The sequence below is a fragment of the Henningerozyma blattae genome, chromosome 10 (genome assembly GCF_000315915.1).
Source record: "Henningerozyma blattae CBS 6284 chromosome 10, complete genome".
NCBI classification, from domain to species: Eukaryota; Fungi; Ascomycota; class Saccharomycetes; order Saccharomycetales; family Saccharomycetaceae; genus Henningerozyma; species Henningerozyma blattae.
In genome coordinates, this window is record NC_020194.1 from 402,292 (window position 1) to 422,962 (window position 20,671).

General features: G+C 34.1%; 6 protein-coding genes and 1 non-coding gene across 7 annotated transcripts; 3 read left to right on the forward strand and 4 right to left on the reverse strand.

Moving 5' to 3' along the window:
* On the reverse strand, nt 1–669 carry TBLA0J01790 (SRP1/TIP1 family protein; the record flags this gene model as incomplete). The annotated part of the gene is made up of 1 exon (XM_004182644.1): nt 1–669. The coding sequence occupies one exon, from the start codon at nt 667–669 to the stop codon at nt 1–3; it is 669 nt and encodes a 222-aa protein (XP_004182692.1).
* A 2,493-nt stretch (nt 670–3,162) lies between these two features.
* On the reverse strand, nt 3,163–3,234 carry TBLA0Jtrna9E. Its single transcript has one exon. It is a non-coding gene; the product is annotated as a tRNA-Glu (tRNA).
* A 2,751-nt stretch (nt 3,235–5,985) lies between these two features.
* On the reverse strand, nt 5,986–6,678 carry TBLA0J01800 (SRP1/TIP1 family protein; the record flags this gene model as incomplete). The annotated part of the gene is made up of 1 exon (XM_004182645.1): nt 5,986–6,678. One exon carries the CDS (start codon nt 6,676–6,678, stop codon nt 5,986–5,988), a length of 693 nt encoding a protein of 230 aa, XP_004182693.1.
* A 2,722-nt stretch (nt 6,679–9,400) lies between these two features.
* On the forward strand, nt 9,401–10,672 carry TBLA0J01810 (SRP1/TIP1 family protein; the record flags this gene model as incomplete). The annotated part of the gene is made up of 1 exon (XM_004182646.1): nt 9,401–10,672. One exon carries the CDS (start codon nt 9,401–9,403, stop codon nt 10,670–10,672), a length of 1,272 nt encoding a protein of 423 aa, XP_004182694.1.
* A 767-nt stretch (nt 10,673–11,439) lies between these two features.
* On the forward strand, nt 11,440–14,736 carry TBLA0J01820 (uncharacterized protein; the record flags this gene model as incomplete). The annotated part of the gene is made up of 1 exon (XM_004182647.1): nt 11,440–14,736. The coding sequence occupies one exon, from the start codon at nt 11,440–11,442 to the stop codon at nt 14,734–14,736; it is 3,297 nt and encodes a 1,098-aa protein (XP_004182695.1).
* A 1,172-nt stretch (nt 14,737–15,908) lies between these two features.
* IST3 (U2 snRNP complex subunit IST3) lies at nt 15,909–16,331 on the reverse strand (the record flags this gene model as incomplete). Its single annotated transcript, XM_004182648.1, has 1 exon — nt 15,909–16,331. One exon carries the CDS (start codon nt 16,329–16,331, stop codon nt 15,909–15,911), a length of 423 nt encoding a protein of 140 aa, XP_004182696.1.
* Nucleotides 16,332–17,890: 1,559 nt separating this feature from the next.
* On the forward strand, nt 17,891–20,056 carry TBLA0J01840 (uncharacterized protein; the record flags this gene model as incomplete). Its single annotated transcript, XM_004182649.1, has 1 exon — nt 17,891–20,056. One exon carries the CDS (start codon nt 17,891–17,893, stop codon nt 20,054–20,056), a length of 2,166 nt encoding a protein of 721 aa, XP_004182697.1.
* Nucleotides 20,057–20,671: the final 615 nt, after the last annotated feature.

Genomic DNA, 20,671 nt, shown 5'->3' on the forward strand with positions numbered 1-20,671 from the left:
TCATAATAATAAAGCAGCGGCACCAGCTAAAGCAGCACCAACACCTAATTCGAATTTCATGGCACCATTTTTGCTAGAAGTAGAAGAGTTAGAAGCAATTGAGCTTGAGGAAGAGGTAGCAGAGGTAGCGGAAGATTCAGCAGAAGAAGCAGCACTCTTTAAAGATGCAATGGCGGATGGATCAACAGAAACATTACTTGGATTGGTAGAGTTAGTACCATTAGAAGCAATAGCTCTTGAAGTAGTAGAAGCAGAAGCAGAGGTAGAAGATTGAGTGTTAGTGGTACCAGAAACGGCAGCGGCACCAGCACCATAGTTGTAGATGGAGTTAGTGATACCGGCACTAGAATAAGCACTAGCAATAGCTGGAGCTAATCTGGTAGAATACCATGGTAAACCAGCCATAACAGAGTCAATTTCACTGAAATCTAAGATAGAGAATAAGGTTGTGTAACTGTCATCAGTGTAAGTGGTCATTTGAGTGTAGACATCTAAGACACCGTCTGGTAAAACGAAACCTTCTTGGTTTTCAGCAATAGACATATAATCGTTTAAATTGTTGACAACATCAGTTAAGATGGCGTTGAATTCAATAACTTCAGCTTTATCTTGAGCAGCGACATAAGAGGCAACAGCAGCCAAAATGATAGCGTATTTAGTGAAAGACATTCTTAATGGTATATGGATGTTTGTGATGAAAAATTACTTTGTTTACTTCGTAACCCAGAATTAGAATAAAAAATTACTGAATTACCAACGATTAAATCCTTAATGCTAAATATATGGTATTTATATATTGTGAAGACTATAATTGAGAAACTTAATTTGTTTACTAACCAATGGATTTATCAGTAACACAACAATACATTTTCCAAGAATGTGTATGTATTTTTCTACCTGTCCTAGAATAAGAAAAGAGAAGAATGTGGAAAAAATAGACAAATGTAGGTTACCTTTCATCTGAGTTAACCAGAGACGCGAAATTGCTAGCAATGGCCTTATCTGATGATCCTCAAAATTCTTTCTGCTAGTTTCGGTAACAGGTTTACCATATTTCCATCCAATATCATGTGCTTGTCATGTACGAATGATAGTTAATTACAACCTAATAAACAAATATTCCACTTCCTAAACGAACAACAAATTTAAAGTTAATCTTTTCGGTATTAGTGAATTAATGATGAGTCTCTTATACACCAGAAAGAGATAACTCCACTCCTCTATCTTGGTCAGGTACCATGTTTTGGAACACCCTTTCATTAGAAATAGACGATGAAGCTTTGCATATGACGCTACAAGTTTTACGGTTGTTCTGATTACAGTTGCAAAAATTCTCAATACGTGCACAGATCACTACGCACTATCTACCAATATAGAAGAATGTAGGTGCGAGATCTTAAAAACTGTTATTTTTTCTTCTTCTCTTTAATCTACGGGCCAATTTATTCGAGGAATGTCGCGTCGCGTTTCCGATAAACGAAGTGGCATTGTCAGATACAGTAAACTTGTTTATAGGCATGTCAATTTCATTCCTAGATATTTTTTATTCTCGAGACAATGTTCAAGATTTCGAAATGGAAGGCACTTATTGAAACTGATGTGGGGCTCCTATACTTGGAAAAAGAGCACGGATAATATGTAGTAAGAGGCTTTGAAGTTACTGTTTTTGATATGGTATAAGATAGAGAGATACAAAAATATTAGTGTAACAAAAGAAAATAATTTCATTGCTAAGTCAATTAAAGGTATAGGGTATGGAACTCACCGCTTTGAGCAAATGGTTTTCTTGTTGTTATAATGCATAGATTTAATGTACTTAATAGATGGTGATATATAGGTATTGTCGAAATTGGGTCCGGGTTAAAGGGTACATATTATTCCAAAATATCCCTGGGAGAAAATACTTTAGAAATAAATGAACCAAAACCCAAAATTATTTACTTTTTCCTTAATTTACTATATCACTTCAATAATTTATATTAATTGCGATGAGATATCCATTGAGGTCATCCAGGATATATCTCAAAAATAATATTTTAAGTGCAACTTGGAAGCAACTCTTCTATTAATATGATAGCTAGAAACTGAATATAATCTTACAAAATGGTATACAGCATTATAAAATGTAGTTAGTTTTCTTGTGGCCTGTGCATATTTTGTAAGTTCCCTTTTTTTTGATTTCGAAGTCTTCAAATATTTCTTTACCTTGAATTGAGTCTGAAGAAAGACTAAAACAACGTTATTTTGTCTGAAGAACTATTGAACTTATATGATATGGAATATATAAACATATATAGGTTTTACAGGCATGGTCATCTTAAATACCAATCTATCTCTATATTTTACCATAAAATTAAATCACGTGATATATGAGTGGGTTGTTATAAATTTTTTGCTATCTTATTGATAAATGCAAATAACTTAATATATATTATTTGATACTTGAATGAATAGTTCTATATTTGAAATTAATGACACTTAATAAGCTAAATAACAGAATAAAAGATTAACTGTTGATAACAAAATAACTGATGATAAGAAAATTAATAAAATTAAAGGTAACAATAAAAGTAAAACATAAAAGGTAAAACATAAAAAAAAATTATTTCTTTCGGTATTTAGTTTCGTGTATCCTGCTGTTCTGTGCTTTTCTTACTGATGATAACTTTTTTCTCTTTATTTTCTCATTCTTTTCACTTAACTTTATTCATATCTTCTTGCTCATCGAAAAATATACGGTATGTGTCACATATTCTAAGAATATGTAACACGTGATTTCAAGGATTAATAATTGTGTATATATTTATCAAGGTCAGGCACAAATCACGTGATACAAAAAAACAAATATAGAACAAGAACTCGAGAATGTGAATATAAAAAGGAACAATTTTACACGAAGAACAAATGAAGAAAGCTCAGAGCAAAGAAAGCAACGAAAGGGTTGAGTTTCTAAGTCTAGAGAAAAATAATAATATCTTAATTACCATACATACACAGTTAGATAAATAGAATCTTTATACCAAGTATAATATAGTTGAACTCCGACCTGCTGCAATAGAAGAAGGAGGAGGAATTTAGAGGACAGACAGACTGGAATCACAAAAATTGTTACAGAATGTAAAAAATTTGCTAGCAAGAAAGACTAGCTACGCAACATAAATACTCCGATACGGGGAGTCGAACCCCGGTCTCCACGGTGAAAGCGTGATGTGATAGCCGTTACACTATATCGGACCATTTGACATTTGTTATTGTTGTAAAACCGTCTAAATGTCGTCGCCTTTCACGTAATACTTGCAAGAAATCAGTACAAGAGAAGCCTCGAGGACAGATCAGGTGACCACAGCTGAGAAACAACTATTCAGCAAGCGTGGAACATCAACTGTAACCACTGAATCTGTACCCACTTCTGGTTCATCTCGGACACCTATTAGTAAGAATGACACCCAGGTTTCAATGAGTATACCGCATCTTGTAACTATGCACCCAGAACTGTCCAGCTCTAAAGAAGTATATAAGGAGCATGTATAGATCAATATACTATTATATACTATATAGAGAAGGACCAAGGGGAGATACAATAATCTTGTGTAATACAACCTGTAACTACTGATCTCACTACCATCCGAACTCTGAAACACCATCCTTGTCCTGTCAGTCTCGTATTACAACAATATTGTTGTATTATATAGTGATATGGCTGGTATTTTGCAGATGACTATAACCCTGATTATTCTTATAACTATAACTTACTTATCTTATTCTGTATGATTCTATATAGATGCCTCATGGACATCGCTTTATATACAAGCGAATTTACGCGTCGCAACATGTTGACGCTAACGTCTCTGATTTAGTTAGGGCTTGTAAGCTCCTAACCCTTGACACAGTGTACTGACAGTATCACTATGTCACATGTTGTTGATGTTGACATAGAACCAAGAATTAACTTCTTGGATCCAACGTCACTAACCCAATTACAAAACACCAGCAACTATGCCAACTGATTAACCTTAACGATCTCCGATATCGCTACTATAAACCATAAACAATACTAAACATATCAACACATGCAATTAAAGCCACATATGAAATAAATTAATGAGTCATTAATGCCAATCTAAGGACATTACACTCCTAATTAATACAAAAACTGATAAGTAATTGACCAATTGCTAATAGCCAATTACAATTATAAACGTGTCTACCCATGAAAATAAAACGTATATAAAGGGACAAGATTTTCTTTGTTTCATCGTGAACTTCTCTTAGATTTCTTTTATATAGAAAGAAAAAGAAACCACCAAGAAAAGAAGCAAGGATCTTCTCTCTACATTATACACTATCTATTCTATTTACACTTTTAACATCCTCATCTCTATTTTGTTTGCGTCACTTTGACTTCATTATATGTTTAATATTGACAATTCTGGCATACTCTCTTATTGCTGTTACTATTGCTCAATATTTTCCCTTTTACCTAATATCTTTCTTTGTTGGCAACAGTAAGTCAATATTGTTGTCACTTTTGAGACACAGCCAGGAATAAACTTCTTGGCAACGTCACTAAGCCAATTAATTATTCGCTGGAAAATAATTATATTATTTTCCAGCAAATAAATCACACAAACATGAACTAACATAAGCAAACGAAAATTGGCTGCTTGATAAGAATGTGTTTAAAGTATAATAAGAAAATTATGCTGGAATATGATTATATCATTTTCTATTAAGTGGTAAAAGACTTTTTATCACGTGACTTATTATTTAAAATGTGTTTTTCTGTTTATATCGAAAAACACTATTTAAGAAATATATTCATTTTAATTATAGTATTTACTATATATTTCTAAAAAAAATAATAGTCTTTACATCTTAAACACTGTATAACAATGTCTAACTCTCTTGAACCCCAGTAAATTAATATAATAATTTTCCAGTACTATGTCTATACTTTAGGGGAAGCGGGCTATCAGTACAATATACATGGCCCTCAAAATTTTAAGGCAGACTTTAATAACTCATAAGCTTTCAAGTTTAGTGTAAACCATAAGTCCATCAGTATATTACTATCAGTGTCTTAAGACAATCACAACAGAAATTTTACATTTGTAGGGGTAATATAATAGATTAGAAAAAAGGCAATTCGAATCACCTAATATTGTGTAACGTACTTAAGATTGGAAATAATTTAAGTAAGTTGAATATTATTCAAAAAATTCTTGTGTCATTCGACACTTGTGCTGCATTAATTTCAGTGTGATTGTTAATACAGTAGAAAAAAGCTATGGAACTTGGTTGTCATAAGATATGGATATTTAGCCAAAGATTTAGTTGATAAGGTTATATTGGGATTAATTTAATGCTAAATTTGTAAAATATAATAAAATTCTTTTTCTCTAATTGTTGAACTGTTATTTTGAATGAAGAAACCCCTTCCAAAAATGTAAACCTTAGAAAGGTAGTACACTTGTGGTAGAAATGTATCAATCTACTGCTATTATTTATACACTATTCTAAATAGTTGATCAAATTGTTCGTATATTCGTACTAGTAGCATACTCCCCGATATAAGCTGTCATACACTACAACTTATTATTCTACCTCTTTCCCCTAACGAATATTTAAAGCAAAAATAAAAATTCTAGTCAAATGTGTTTTTTTCGTGAAAAACTCTGTATCAGCTTATGTTTCTATCTTTAAATATTATCAGAAGGACCTTCAAATGCTGCTAATCCTTCGCAAATTGCAAGATACTTTTTTAGATGTTAGTTTGAAGGGAACCTTGTATAACTCCATCACCGAATTTGTTAATAATATATTAAGGGTATGTATAATAGTCGTAAACAATTTATAAATATAAAAATATGTATAAATTACTTGAATCCTAAGATGATGTATTAAATAAGAATAAATAATTGATTTTTTATAGTAACAGTTAATAAACTTATAATAATAAAGCAGCAGCAGCGATGACACCAGCACCTAAACCGGCAGCAGCTCTAACAGCACCGTTTTCAGTTTGTTGTTCAACGGTAGCTTGAATTTGACCATCAGTGATTTGAGAGATAGCATCAACAGTAGTTTGGGTGGTCTTAGCATCTGGAGTAGCAGTAGTAGATTCAACCTTGGTAGTGGCTTCAGTGGTCTTGGAAGATTCTTCAGTCTTGGAAGAAGTGGTTTCAGCAGCCTTGGAGGAAGAGGTTTCAGCAGCCTTGGAAGAAGAGGTTTCAGCAGCCTTGGAAGAAGAGGTTTCAACAGCCTTGGAAGAAGTGGTTTCAACAGCCTTGGAAGAAGTGGTTTCAACAGCCTTGGAGAAGAGGTAGCTGGAGCAGCTTCACCTAAACCAGCAGCTTCTAAAGCTTGAGAGATAGCTGGAGCTAATCTGGTAGAGTACCATGGAACACCAGTGATCATGTAGTGAATTTGTTCATCACCAATGTCAGCAAAGAAACTGGTGTAAGAGTCAGTCTTGTCAGTTAACTTAGCAGCGTAAGCAGACAAAACACCAGGTGGAATAGATTGTTCTGGGTGAGCCTTTTCCATAGAAAGGTAGTCTTTCATATGAGAACCAATATCGTTCATGTAGACTTCCATGGAAATCATGGCGGCTTCTCTATCAGCCTTGGCAATAGCGGCGGCGGCGGCAATAATGGCGGCAATTTTAGCGAAAGACATTTCTAATTATTATAATTAAAGTTGGACAACAAGATGTATGTGTGTGCTTCGTTTGTAAATAAAAGAAAAGAAATAATTTTATCCGTTTTTACAATTGAATTAAAATACTATATCTTTTTATATCATTTATTTCTCAATACTTATGTGAAAGATACCACGGATTGAAAATAAATAAGAACAACTGGCTACAGTCCTAGGCTATATCTTTGTTTACCCATTTTTTTCTAATACTACTGAAAGAGTGTGGCTATTTTCTGTGTCTTTAACGAAGTATGTTCATTTTTGCTTATACCTCAATCCATGTTTGTACATGATAGTAAGAATTGAGCTTGGTCAAGTCTGCAGCTGTTTTCGTGTACTGTTTTTCTATTTATTTTGTTGCCACTGAAGTCTTTGTCCTATACTTTGAGTTATATTTAATTACACTGTGGATCTACGTTTGCCCAGACACAATTGTAGCTTCTGCGTCATATCACCAATGTGTACCTAATTAGGCATCTTTGACGCTTTCCTGTGAGGGTTTAGTGCAGAATGTTATCGTAGTGAGTTTCTATCTTCAGACGCGCTTTTCCAAGTTTGCTTTAAACGACAAGGCAATGTTGTCAAAAAACGCGGGCAAGAAAGAATGGGGATGATGTTAGAAAAAATATTGGGAAAATAAGTTTTCTTTATTATAGAATGCACTATGGATTGGTAATGACCAACCTTGGTTACTCTATAATGGCTTTCCCAATCTTCACTATTAGGGAATTTACAAAAAACGATCCTACTGGTTTTGAATTCGTTCAATTAGCTGCTAACTTCTTATGGAAGGGCCTATAAACGAGCAAGAAAACGAATCACTAGCTTGAAGGTGTAGTCATGGTCCGCATATCTCATATCTCATGTACGAGATGAGCATTTTTACTTTCCTTTCGCTCTTAGACATAGAATGCAAATTCTTCTCGATTATTTTTCTGCTATCGTAACTGCAACCATAACTGTGCCTTAGATTGGTTAATATCAACAAGTACTTAATTAGAATTTCTTAAACAGAGATGTCCGTATCTCTTCTGTGATACGATTTTACTTTAAATAGACTAAATTTGACAAATATTCAAACGACTTGTTTCTTAGTATTGAATGTTTTTTCTACAGAGGGATTGAAGTTTTTTTCTTGTGTTGTTACTTTCTGTTTATTGAACATTGAGTATTTTTTTCATTAAAGAAATTTATATTTTGTAGAGATTTATTTCGGTTAAAACAAATTGTAAATAAAGAAAAAACAAAAATAACTTCCTGAACAAAAAATTCAAAAATTTAGAAATATTAATTTACATAGTTTTACTAAATATTATAATCAAGTAACCTCTATTTATTGAATTAAAGACTAGTTAATCAAAGACAAGTATTTTACTCCCCTCTTTTTTTTCAAATATATTGATGTTTTTACCAGTAAATTTTGCTATTAGTTATCCCAATTGTAATAGAATTTAAATGGCTATAAGCAATATACTTGAAGAGAGTTTTGTATCTTACAAAACATGTATCTTGCTAAATACCATTTGCCAACATTATATCTTGATTTTACGTGTCATGATTACTTGCTCTCAGTTTTTTTGTGACAGATTATCGAAAATACCAAATGAAACAGTATCACGTTTAATGTTTGCCTTCAGGATATGAAGCTTGAATCAACAAAAAACATTTACACTAAAATTTTTCTTGTTCAGGGTAGTTTTCAAAACATAGATATTATGAATCTAATTTGGGAAATTGGCATATTTTCAAGACAAGTTTGCCTTCTAAGGCTGCTAGACTGAATATACTCTAGCTGTTCCCCAGACATTCGTAATCCCTAAGTTGGGAAAAAGAATGATGAAGGTTTCTCCTATTTACAAATATCTATTTCTAACCAGATCTCATTTATTACTTGCATTTCCAGTCTGAGGGAATTAAAGAAAAGATCAACAGAGATTGGCCTGAATATTTTACCTAGAACATTAAAGCTGTATTATTTGCAAGCATAGGACTCCATTCAAGACATCTTCTTAGTTTTTGAAGTCCGCTTTTAATTTTTTAAATCTCCACTATTTGCGTATTTAAGTAATTTTCACAGGATTCCGAAGTACGAATACTAGAATTTGGTATTCGAAAACACGGATTTTCTGTTCTAAACGATGACGAGAACGCGAAAATGCTGGCGTTTATCCCAAATTGGAAAGCCATAAATAATGTTAAGAATTCGTGTTTAATATAATTCACCAACCACGCTAATTAACGACCCCAAAGTATAGGAAAGTTTAGAACAACAATTCTAGTAGAATCTGAAGAAGCTACGCTATTTCCATATTTTTAGGACTCGTTCCTACTAATCAAAGCATTAGAAACCCAGCAGATTAGAATTTACCAACAGATGGCATTGTCATAACCTATGTAAGATCTGTTAAGGGACTTGACAATAATCTAGTAGGAGCTAATGTAAACAAAACAAAGTAGAACAAACCATTCAGGAATTTACTATGGTACGCCAAAGAATTTTGTTGTATTTTTCTTCTTCTTCTTCTTTAGATAGCATAATAACATGAAAGAAAACAAAAACATCACATATAAAAGGATCTCACTACTAAATCAAATACCATACTTGTGATATATCGTCTTTCTTCTTTTTTAACTTTCTTGTTAACTTAGAACCTCAGATAATTACTATCGTCCTACTTTCGCTAATAACTACTAAATTTAAATGTCTGCTACTAAATACACCAAAAAAGCCGCTGTTATGGCTGCTATTGCTGCTATTGCCAATGCCAAGGCTAGTCAAAGAGATGTCGATGAAATGAACTTAATTATGGCTGATGTTAACGAAAATTTGGTTGAATATGCCAATTTATTAGGTAAAATCGAAATTCCTGACGCTTTATTCGATATCTACGGTGCTATGGATGCTGCTACTGATGATTCTTGGACCACCATGTATGATAACTTAGACATGGCCCAAATCACTGCCATGTTAACTGCTTTACCATGGTATTCCTCTAGATTGGAACAACCATTATACAGTATCACTCACATTCCATCTTCTACCTCTACCTCTACTTCTACTTCTACCACCTCTACCTCCACCTCTACCTCTACCTCTACCTCTACCTCAGCTGCTGCTTCTTCTGCTTCTGCTGTTGAATCTACTGCTGTTACCAGTACTTCTATTGCTTCCTCAGCTGCTGCTTCTTCTGCTTCTGCTGTTGAATCTACTACTGTTACCAGTACTTCTATTGCTTCCTCAGCTGCTGCTTCTTCTGATTCTGCTGTTGAATCTACTACTGTTACCAGTACTTCTATTGCTTCCTCAGCTGCTGCTTCTTCTGGTTCTGCTGTTGAATCCACTACTGTTACCTCTGTTGTTGAATCATCTGTTGCCCCAGAAACCGCTACTTCCATTGCTCCAATTAACAACTCTACTACCGTTGTTATTTCTTCTGTTGCTCCAGAAACTACTACCTCTATTGCTCCAGAAACTACTACCTCTGTTGCTCCAATCAACAATACCACTACTACTTCACAATTTGCTAATACCACCTCTTATACTACTCAATTGTCTACTGTTTACGAAACTGTTACTTCTTGTGAAGATGGCTGCAGCGGTCCAAACCCTGAATACACCACCTATGTCACTGCCGTAGACACTATCACTGGTACTACCACTTACTGTCCAGAATCTGAATTAACTACATACACTTCCGATGTTTCTACAGTTGACAAGACTATTACCTCTTGTGAAGGTGACTGTACCAACACTGCTCCTACTGCTTCAAAGGATGAAACTACCTACATTACTCAAATTTCTACTTTGAAGACTACTGTTACTACCAAGATGAACACTGTTTCTCCAACAATCAAGGTCCAAGAATCTAGCTCTGCTACCGTTACTGTTGAACAACAAACCCAAAATGGTGCTAACAGATTTGCTATCGGTATGGGTGCCGGTGTCGCCGCTGCCATTGCTATGTTATTATAAGATATTTTGATTTCATCTAATAAACATAATTTTCTAAAGGACTATTACGGAACTAGATCTTCTGATCTTATAACAATTTTCGTCATGTAACAATTAAACATCCACAAACTTTCGTATTTACTTTTCTTCATTTAACTGTTCATTTATAAATTGCCATTGGTTAGTAAAAAGTGCGAAACCCATTTACTCTCGAATCTGACCAATGCGAGAACCGGTTTTAATTTTAGTGTCTCTATTATTCAATTAATAATTCTCTTTTATTCTGTATAATATATATATATATTTTAAAGATAATTCTCAGTATGCTCCATTTGTTAATATCATCAACTAAGGTAATTTGTTTATATTATAGGCATATTCCACGAAAGACAGTGTATTTTAAAATCGTTCAGTAGTAAATCATTATATTGTCTAAAGATTGTTACTTCTTTATATAATTCCGTTTTGAGTGAGGTTAGCAAGGTGCCGTTATCCTTCAAAATACCACCTTTATATTGCACCAATCATGTAATTTTCACTTCGATATGACCTTTTCTTCGCGGGAATAACGTCGGGAAAAAAGGTTTTCTGAAGTCACATGACTTCTGGACTTTTCTACGGAGAATCCTCAGAGGTATTTGGTTGTTGCAAGAATTTAATATGCCTGTATCTTGACTTTGTTTTTTGTAGATTGAAAAGAAAGAGAAGCACAAAGTGAGATCAAACAAACTAAGGGGACTATTATAGTAACTTAGGATCTTTCAGAAGTACGATATTATATCTCAACAATGTATAATCCGTTTCAAAACCAGGATAATTATTCGTCCCAAGGCTCGAATCCTAGGTTAAATTATTATCAAGGGTCAAACGCAAATTATCAAAATAACCCCCAAGGGAACCCGGCTCCTCCAACTTTTAACCAACACCATAGAGCTTCGGTAGATATTGGCGGATTTCAATTGCAACCAACTGGATCCTACGGGAACAACATCCAAGGGACCTATAGCCCTCCTCCCAATAATGGATACCCTAACCAAAATTCTAATTCTAATTTTCAACCTTCAGGTCAGCCTCAACCTATGGATTTCCATCCAACTAATTCAGTAAATCTCTCTAGACCTCCTCCCTTACATCCTTCTTTAGTTAGCCACACATCTCAGAATGCACCTAACTTAATTCAACCTCAACACTCAGGATATTATAACAATCAGCCCCCCCCTACTAAACCTTTAGCTCCAACTGAAACAGGATTTATTCAACAAGTTGCGGCAGAAGGGATTAATAATGATTTAAAGATCCCACCTATGAGATTATCTTTTATTACAGCTAATGACCAAAGTAAATTTGAAACCTTATTTAGATCTCAAGTCCAGAAGGGTGCAAATGCCATTGAAGGTCCAGATTGTAGGAAAATCCTCATGAAATCAGGTTTAATTCCCTCTCAGTTAGCGCAAATTTGGACTCTATCAGATACCAACAGAGCTGGCGCATTACTATTCCCAGAATTTTGTTTAGCTATGTATTTAGTTAATACAACCTTAAAAGGTAACCCAATTCCTTATGTTTTAGATAAGAATATTAAGACAGAAGTTGATGCATTTATTGATGCAATTAGTGTTATGATAGCAACTGAAGCTGATTCTGATGATCCAATGCCAACTACAAATCCCTTTGGTTCAAACGCAACTCAAAGAGCTACTTCTCCACCAAGTCAGTCTATCAGTATGTCTAATCCACCTGTCCCTTCAAGACTGCCTAGCTCTCAAATTCCAACTCAGAGCCAACAACATTCAGGTTTACAAAATTTACCACCCCAAATATCACCAAATCGTCCAGGCATATCTTCTCCTAATAGAGTTCATTCATCACCTAATGTTCAAATGGGAGGGCAAACATTACCTGGTATTACCTCCCAACAACAAACATATCAAACCATGCAAGGCAATATTAACGTGACTTCACAAACCTCAGCAACAAATCCTCAAGATATGTATTTTAGACCAACTGGTCCTGCCCAACCTGCACTTATACCAAATTATAAACAACAAGGCCCACTAAATGGATCTCAACAAAATACTAATTTGCAGCCTATGCAACAATCTGATCTACAACAACCCCAACCACAGCAACCACCACAAAACATCCAACCTCAACCACAGCAACCACCACAGAACATTCAACCACAACCTTCGGGGCCTTTATCCCCTTTTAATTTCAACATTCAAAACCAAACGACTGGAACTTTAGGTAGTCCTCAGATAACTGGCTATATTCCTTCAACAACATTTGGCATGCCTATGCAGCCCACTGGTGGTATGATGCAACCACAGCGTACCGGATCAATGTTACAGGCACAGCGAACAGGTTCAGGACAGTTTAATGTCCCTATGCAAACCCAAGCAACAGGGGGTGGTATAATACAACCTCAATTAACTGGAAGTGCATCCACAATCCTCAACCCCGGCTATATAAAACCACAATCAACAGGATCTTTGAATGCTATGATTCAGAATCAACCTATGTCTTTACAATCTCAACCTACCGGGGGATATGGAATTGCTCCTCAAGGTACCGGAATGATGATATCTAATACTACAGGTATGCAACAACAAGGCAACCTTGCCCCAATGAAGCCATTAACAGCTCAGAAAACTGGTTTTGGTAATAATGAAATTTATAACAAATCGAATTTTGTTGCACCAGTAAGCAATTCGAAAGAAGACACTATTTCAGACCAAGAAAAAGCATTGTATAATAAAATTTTTGACACTTATGATACGAGCAGAAGCGGTTACATCAATTCGCCAACAGCAGTAGAAATTTTTAGAAAATCAGGTTTACGCCGAGAAGATTTAGAGCATATTTGGAATTTATGTGATACGAATAATAATGGCCAATTAGAGAGGTCTGAGTTTATTGTTGGTATGCATTTAGTATATCAAACTTTGAACGGAAAGCCTTTGCCTCAAAGACTTTCCCCAAATTTAATCCCTAAACACACTGCTATCCTAAATAATGTGAGAGACCAGCTAATGAATACATCGTCTCAAAATCAAAATACAAACAATTTGAATATTAATGCACCAGCTTATAAAAATAATGATCAAGATACATCCTTACCAAATTTCCGTAACAGAAACTCTAGTTCGTCAATTTCAATTTCTAAAACTTCTCCTCAAGATCAAAAGCCGACTCAATCTACAGGTACGCAACCTGTGTCAACAAATAATAAATTACACGATGCAATTCAAAATAGTCTAAATGCGAAAATTATGACTCTACAAAATGCTATTAAGGAAAAGAAAAGATTATTGGATGTTGAACAAAAGAAGGTATCCCAATATGCTTCCAATACCCAAAGAAAAAGTGAAAATACTGCAAGAATTGAAGAAGTCAAAAGACAATTATCTAATATTCAAGCCATTCAAATTCCTGCAAATAGTAGCTTACCTGACAATTATTGCAATAGAGTGGAAAATATTATCAAAAATGTTCCAGTTTTATTTACAAGAATTAATGATATTGAAGAATCTATTACAGCTACAAAGCTCCAATTGTATCATGCTAAAAATCCATTTAGTAATAATGAGTCTGACGAAATAGATAGAATTAATGCCGAAAACCAAAAAAATAAGCAAAATATTGTCGAGATTCAAAAATCAGTATCTGAGTTATCTTCTTTATTACTGTCATCTGTAACAAATGAAAGAATTGGCAAAAATTCTGGTGAATTTGGTAGGTGGGAGTTTGGGTTGGATCTTGAACCCCAAGTTCGTCAATATGTTTCCAATGTTAAACATAATGATCATATAATCAGACACAACAGTTCCTCTACAGCCCCTAAAGTTTTAATCACACATCCAAGTACTTCCAATATGAATTCAAGTAATTCTAACATATCGAACTCACATAATATCTCATCAACTTTACCACAAAATACAACTACTGATGATATGGATGACGAAGAGAAGAGATTAGAAGAGGAATTAGCGAGATTACAGCTACAAAAGAGAGTCGAAAAAGAAGAAAGAATAGCCAGACTACGTAAACAAGTCGAGGAGGCTAAAGCTTCTGCTTCTAAATGACAAAAGTCAATATCTGCTATATTTTATTTCTATGCTGAGAATACATTTATTTTAGGTGTATTAACTTTAACTATTCTTTAAATTAACTAAAAAACTTAATAACTAATGTTTCAGTTCAACTGTGTATAAATCAATTTGAGGGTGGAAAAACTCAAGTAAAAGTGCAAGAAATAATTGTATGGTTTATAATATATATCTATCTATGTATATTAAATAGCATATAACTTCAATTAATTTTTTGTTTACAATCAATATAACTGTGTTGTACTCTATTTTTTTAAAAATTCCTTATATGGTACTCGTGATAGTCTAACCGTGGACATTTATATAACTACTACCATAGCTTCCCTATCCTTAAGATTCGTACTTAAAATTTTGCACTAAATGCTAGTTATGACAAGAGTTAAGATTTGTTTCAAAAATTTTAATATAGGACATAATCTTTTGGTAAACTTTTAGGATGACGATTCCAATATTTAGGAATAATCTTTTACAAGAATAAGTGAAACAAATACTACATTTGATTTTATACTCTTCTGCCTTGACAAGAAAAAGTATTTTGAATCATGAATAACTGATATTTCTATAGTAAATTATTACCGATAGTTTATCTATTACTATTTTTTTATTTATTTATTTTTTTTATTTATTTGTAAACAGAGCGTTACTTACCAGAAAAAAAGTTATTTTATTAAGCAGTATTTAATTAAATAGAATAAAATTCAAGAATATGCAATTTAAATTAGTTACCAATATTTTTTTTTTATTATAATAAACAGTTACACGAAATTTTGTTTACTAATGAAATAAAGAAGAAAAATATAAATAAAATTATAAAAATGTTCACACCGCAAGAATATTTTTTCCCTCTCGGCCTTTAATTTAAGTAACATATATATATTTATGCCATATTAGACTATTTGTAAACACACATATGCTCAAAAATAATTCAAAATGAGGCTAAAAAAAGATACTATATGCCAACATAATATATCATCATTTTAATTTCTCAACCATATTTTGCTCTAGTAAATTTAATATTAAAATATATACTCTGATTCAATTACACTTCTGCCACACGACTAATATATACTAGAAAAATGTCCCATTCACGGTTATAGCGTGTCTCATCGTATGATGGGTATTATAATACAAACTTTTCAGTATGAATTCTATATAAAATCTCTTTTTAGTTCTTCTTTAACCAATTTTACATAATCTTGATAATATTCTTCATCGTTTTTATTTTTATTAGGGTCATGCCAAAAATGATCAATTTTAAGGGTATTTCCAGCAACTTTCGAGCCATTTAAATTATCAATAGCTAAAATACAAGACCTTGAATCTTCATATTTTAAATAAGCAAACCCCATTGAATGATTAGTCTGTTTATTCCTAATTAATTTCAAATCAATTGGATTACCGAATTGTGAAAACACAGTGAGAATATCACCTTCAGTTAAATTTTTATTCAGATTACCAATAAAAATATATCCATAATCGATGTAGTTGTAGTGCCACGATTTCTCAATAGACAAAATATTATTTTGTAATTCTGTATCATTTAATTGCTGGATTTTTTTATATTGTGACATTGCTTGAATAATTTGTATGTATTTTCTCGTCAATTAACTCTTGAGGTATTATCAATAAATATATGGGACAAATAAAGTAAAAGCACACTTAAGAATAGCTACAACTAGGACAATTGCAGTAATAATAATAACAAGTGAAAAAAAGAACAGCAACAAAAGCACAGAAAAGTAGTACTGGAAGACTAAATAGCACCTTTGATATAGTGCCTTGGGAAATTAGTACAGGTTATCGATACCTATTTGTTCTGTGGCACGCTGTAATATCTTACGTATTGTATATGGCTCTTTACTTGTAAACGAAATACTCTTTAACTTGAATCCATTGCATTAATTTTACTGTGATTCATGTCCTTCTTCAACACTTGATATTTCTCGGCTTAGGCTTATTTCCCAGAAGGCCTCTATTTGTTGCTTTAAAAAATACTCGGAAAAACAAGATATAAGCACGCCCCTAAATTAGCAAAAATCTATTGCAATAAAAGATCCAGAAATCTAGGTAAACTTAAAAAAAAGCTTGGCATAACTCTAAGATTGATAGTCGTGTCCACTCCGGTTAATGTTGTCGATATCTTTTTCAGGACAGTCTCCAATGGATTCAGGCCTTCAGCCCTAACGACTCTAACAAACTACTACGGAACACTTACAGTAAGTCTATATCTCTTGTAAGATCCCGTCTGATCTTTTCTCACCAGATGGCTAAATAAGGAAAAGGCATCGCATCCAAATCGCGAAATTTGAAATCTCGTGCCAGGGACAATGCTGATCTATTTCCAGATCCGGCCGAGCGATATGACCTATTAGGAGTTTTTTCGCGTTTCTGCGGCTAGGCCCTTAAAATTTAGGTTTGTGTCGTCCAAGTGTCAGATGTCTCAAAATCTCTACAATACCAGATCTATCTATCCAAGAGACCGACACGCACATTTCTGGGGTCATTACCATATTCAGGTTTTGTAAGACAGATCAGGGACTAACTTCAGCGATAATAAACTATTTAGGTTGTTTCCTAACATCTGTTTAGGACGCATTTTTACCAATTGATAAGTTTAACATTAAAATACAGTTAGCTAAAAACAGGGGTAAATGCCAAGAAAAGACAACAAACGCGCCTATGATATCCTTTAAGCAAACAGAATGATTATTGAAGCTTTTATTCCAGATCAAGACTGCCCATTATTGATACTTATTATCTTATAGATGCGACACCGCTATTACTTATTATTACAACTTTGATCTATTTACCCAATTACGCGAATTACTCAGATACATTCAAATAAACAAATGAATAAGAAATTTAAAATAAACAAATTAACCCATCTAGTAAGTAAATAAATAAACAAAAGACTATTCATTTGATTCTGGGTCAATTCTGTTTCGAAAAAAAGACAAAAAAACATATAAATACCCTAAGTTCTTTCAATAATTTTACTTGCGTTTCATGTCTCTCCCCTCTTGTTTACTTTACCTTCCTCTCTCCTGTAAAATCAGGATAGATCGTTAAACAAGATTTAGATAAATCTGTATTCACTCACTTAAATACCCACGCCCGCTTAATTTTAATAATGTCTATCACTAAATTCGTGACTGCTTTGACTATCGTCAGTTCTGTCTTAGCTGCTGATGCTGTTTCACAGATCAATGATGGTCAAGTACAAGCCACTTTAGTCCAAACTACCCCAGGTATGGTCCCCCCTCTAGCTCCCGCTCCAGCTCCAGTTCCAACTACTACTGCTGCCCCAGCTCCAGCTCCAGCTCCAACTTCTTCAGTTGCTCCAGCTCCAGCTCCAGCTCCAGCTACTACTAAAAATACCCCATGCAGTACTTGTGGTAACGCTACTGCTCCAAAGACTGTTGAATCTACAAACACTGTATACAAGACCAACATTAATACCATTGAAGAAACTAACTACGCTACAGTTCAAGCTACTTCTCCAACTACCTCTACTTCTACTGTTTTAACAACCAATGTCGCTACTGTTCAACAAACTACTGAAGTCACTGAATCATGTACTGAAACCTCAACTCAAACTAACGTTTCTACTGCTACATTAGTTAAGACTAATGTTGCTACCGTTGAAAAGACTAGTTTGGCTACCGTTGAAGAAACTACTCAAGCTACTGTTGAAGAAACTACTCAAGCTACTGCTACTGTTGTCAAGACCAACGTTAACACTATCGAACAAACTAGCTTAGCTACTATCGAAGAAACTGTTCAAGCTACTGCTACTGTCGTTAAGACTAACGTTGCTACCGTTGAAGAAACTAGTTTGGCTACTGTTAGTGAAACTGCTAACGCTACTGCTACTATTGTTAAGACCAATGTCGCTACTGTCGAAAAAACCAACTTAGCTACTGTGGAAGAAACCGTTCAATCAACTGCTACTGTTGTTAAGACTAATGTTGCTACCATTGAACAAACTAATGTTGCTACTGTTTTGGAAACTGTTCAATCTACTGCCACTGAAGTTACACAAGCTACTGCCACTATTGTCAAGACTAATGTTAACACTGTTGAACAAACCAACACTGCTACTATTGAAGAAACTACTCAAGCTACTGTTGAAGAAACTACACAAGCTACAGCTACTATTGTCAAGACAAACACTGCTACTCTTGAACAAACCAACACTGCAACTGTTGAACAAACCACCCAAGCTACTGTCGAAGAAACCTTCTCAGCTACTGTTACTCTTGTTAAGACTAATGTTAACACTGTTGAAACTACAAACTTTGCTACAATTAACGAAACTGTTCAAGCTACCGAAACCTTAGTTAAGACTAACGAAAATACTGTATTTTTCACTAACATGGCCACTGTTCAAGAAACTGTTCAAGCTACCGAAACCGTTGCTGAAACTTTAACTCAAACTTCTCTTGCAACTGCTTATGCCACTGCTACAACTACTGCCACTGCTATTGCTTATGCTACTAATACTCAAACAACTACTGAAACTTGTACCGAAACTTTAACACAAACTTCTAACAAGACTGCTACCGCTACCGCTACCGCTACTGCTGTTGAAACCTTTGTTGGTACACAAATGACTACTGCTACTGCTACTTTAACATCAGAAACCACTTCTACTACTACTCCATGTACCACTGAAACCATCGTTGAAAACATGACTAGTGTTATTGTCGCTCCAGAAAGTGTTGCTGTTCAAAATGAAAATACCCCAGCTGCTGCTCCAGTAATGAATACACCAGCTGCTAACACTGTTGCTCCAGTTGCTGCTACTCCATGCAGTACTTGTGGTAAGGAAACTGAAGTTGCTCCAACTCCAGCTGCTAACACTATGGCTCCAGTTCCAGCCCCAGCTACTCCATGTAGTACTTGTGGTAAGGAAACTGAAGTTGCTCCAACTCCAGCTGCTAACACTATGGCTCCAGTTCCAGCCCCAGCTACTCCATGTAGTACTTGTGGTAAGGAAACTGAAGTTGCTCCAACTCCAGTTGCTACCATGGCTGCTGTAGCTGTTGCTTCAAGCTCATGCACTACTAGCTGTCTAAAGACTGTTGTTGTTCCATGCACCTTTTCAGTTCCAAATTTCGAAATGAACTCTAACGGTGCTTCAGTCCCAAGCCAAACTACTTTCAAACAAGCTAGTAGCGGTCCAGTTAACACTGCTAAGGCCGGTATTGCTGTTCAAACCGAAAACGGTGCCGCTAAAGGTGTTGCTGGTTTAGGTGTTGGTGTTGTTGCTGCTGCAGTTGCTTTACTGTTATAAGTTAATCATACATTGTTTTATTTCTGACTTTTTAATACATACCCCTTCAATTTTTAATAAATCAAAATGTATACTCAATTAGTTTCTTCTTTTACTGTTTTGTACATAACAAAGATAAATAAAATTATTACTTAAATAGAAAAAAAATATTATTATATAAATTAAAATACCTTACTTTTTAACACGCTAATGGTTCTTAACTTTTTTGAATTTCCAATTTTAATAGGGCCTAGAAATAATATATTGGAATTAATACGCTCTTTCTTTATTTTAACAACTATGGCATACATACTTTTCTTAGTATATAAGAAATTTAGGTGAAATAATAATATTAAAATATACTATGCGTTTACTTTTGAAGGTAAATATACAATATTTTTACTAACAAAACTAAGTGTAGTAGGTTTTTTTGGCATAGCAAATATAATTGTAAGTGAGTAAAGTATAAATTAGAACAATATTTTTTTTAAAATAAAAGGCGAACCATATCGATATCAATTTAATATCACGTATATATCTAATAAGAAAACTTAATTACTAAAGTATATATTTAAATACTTTATTTTGTATAAAGGTAAGGCATATTATTTATAACTAAGGAAAAATAGTTGAATA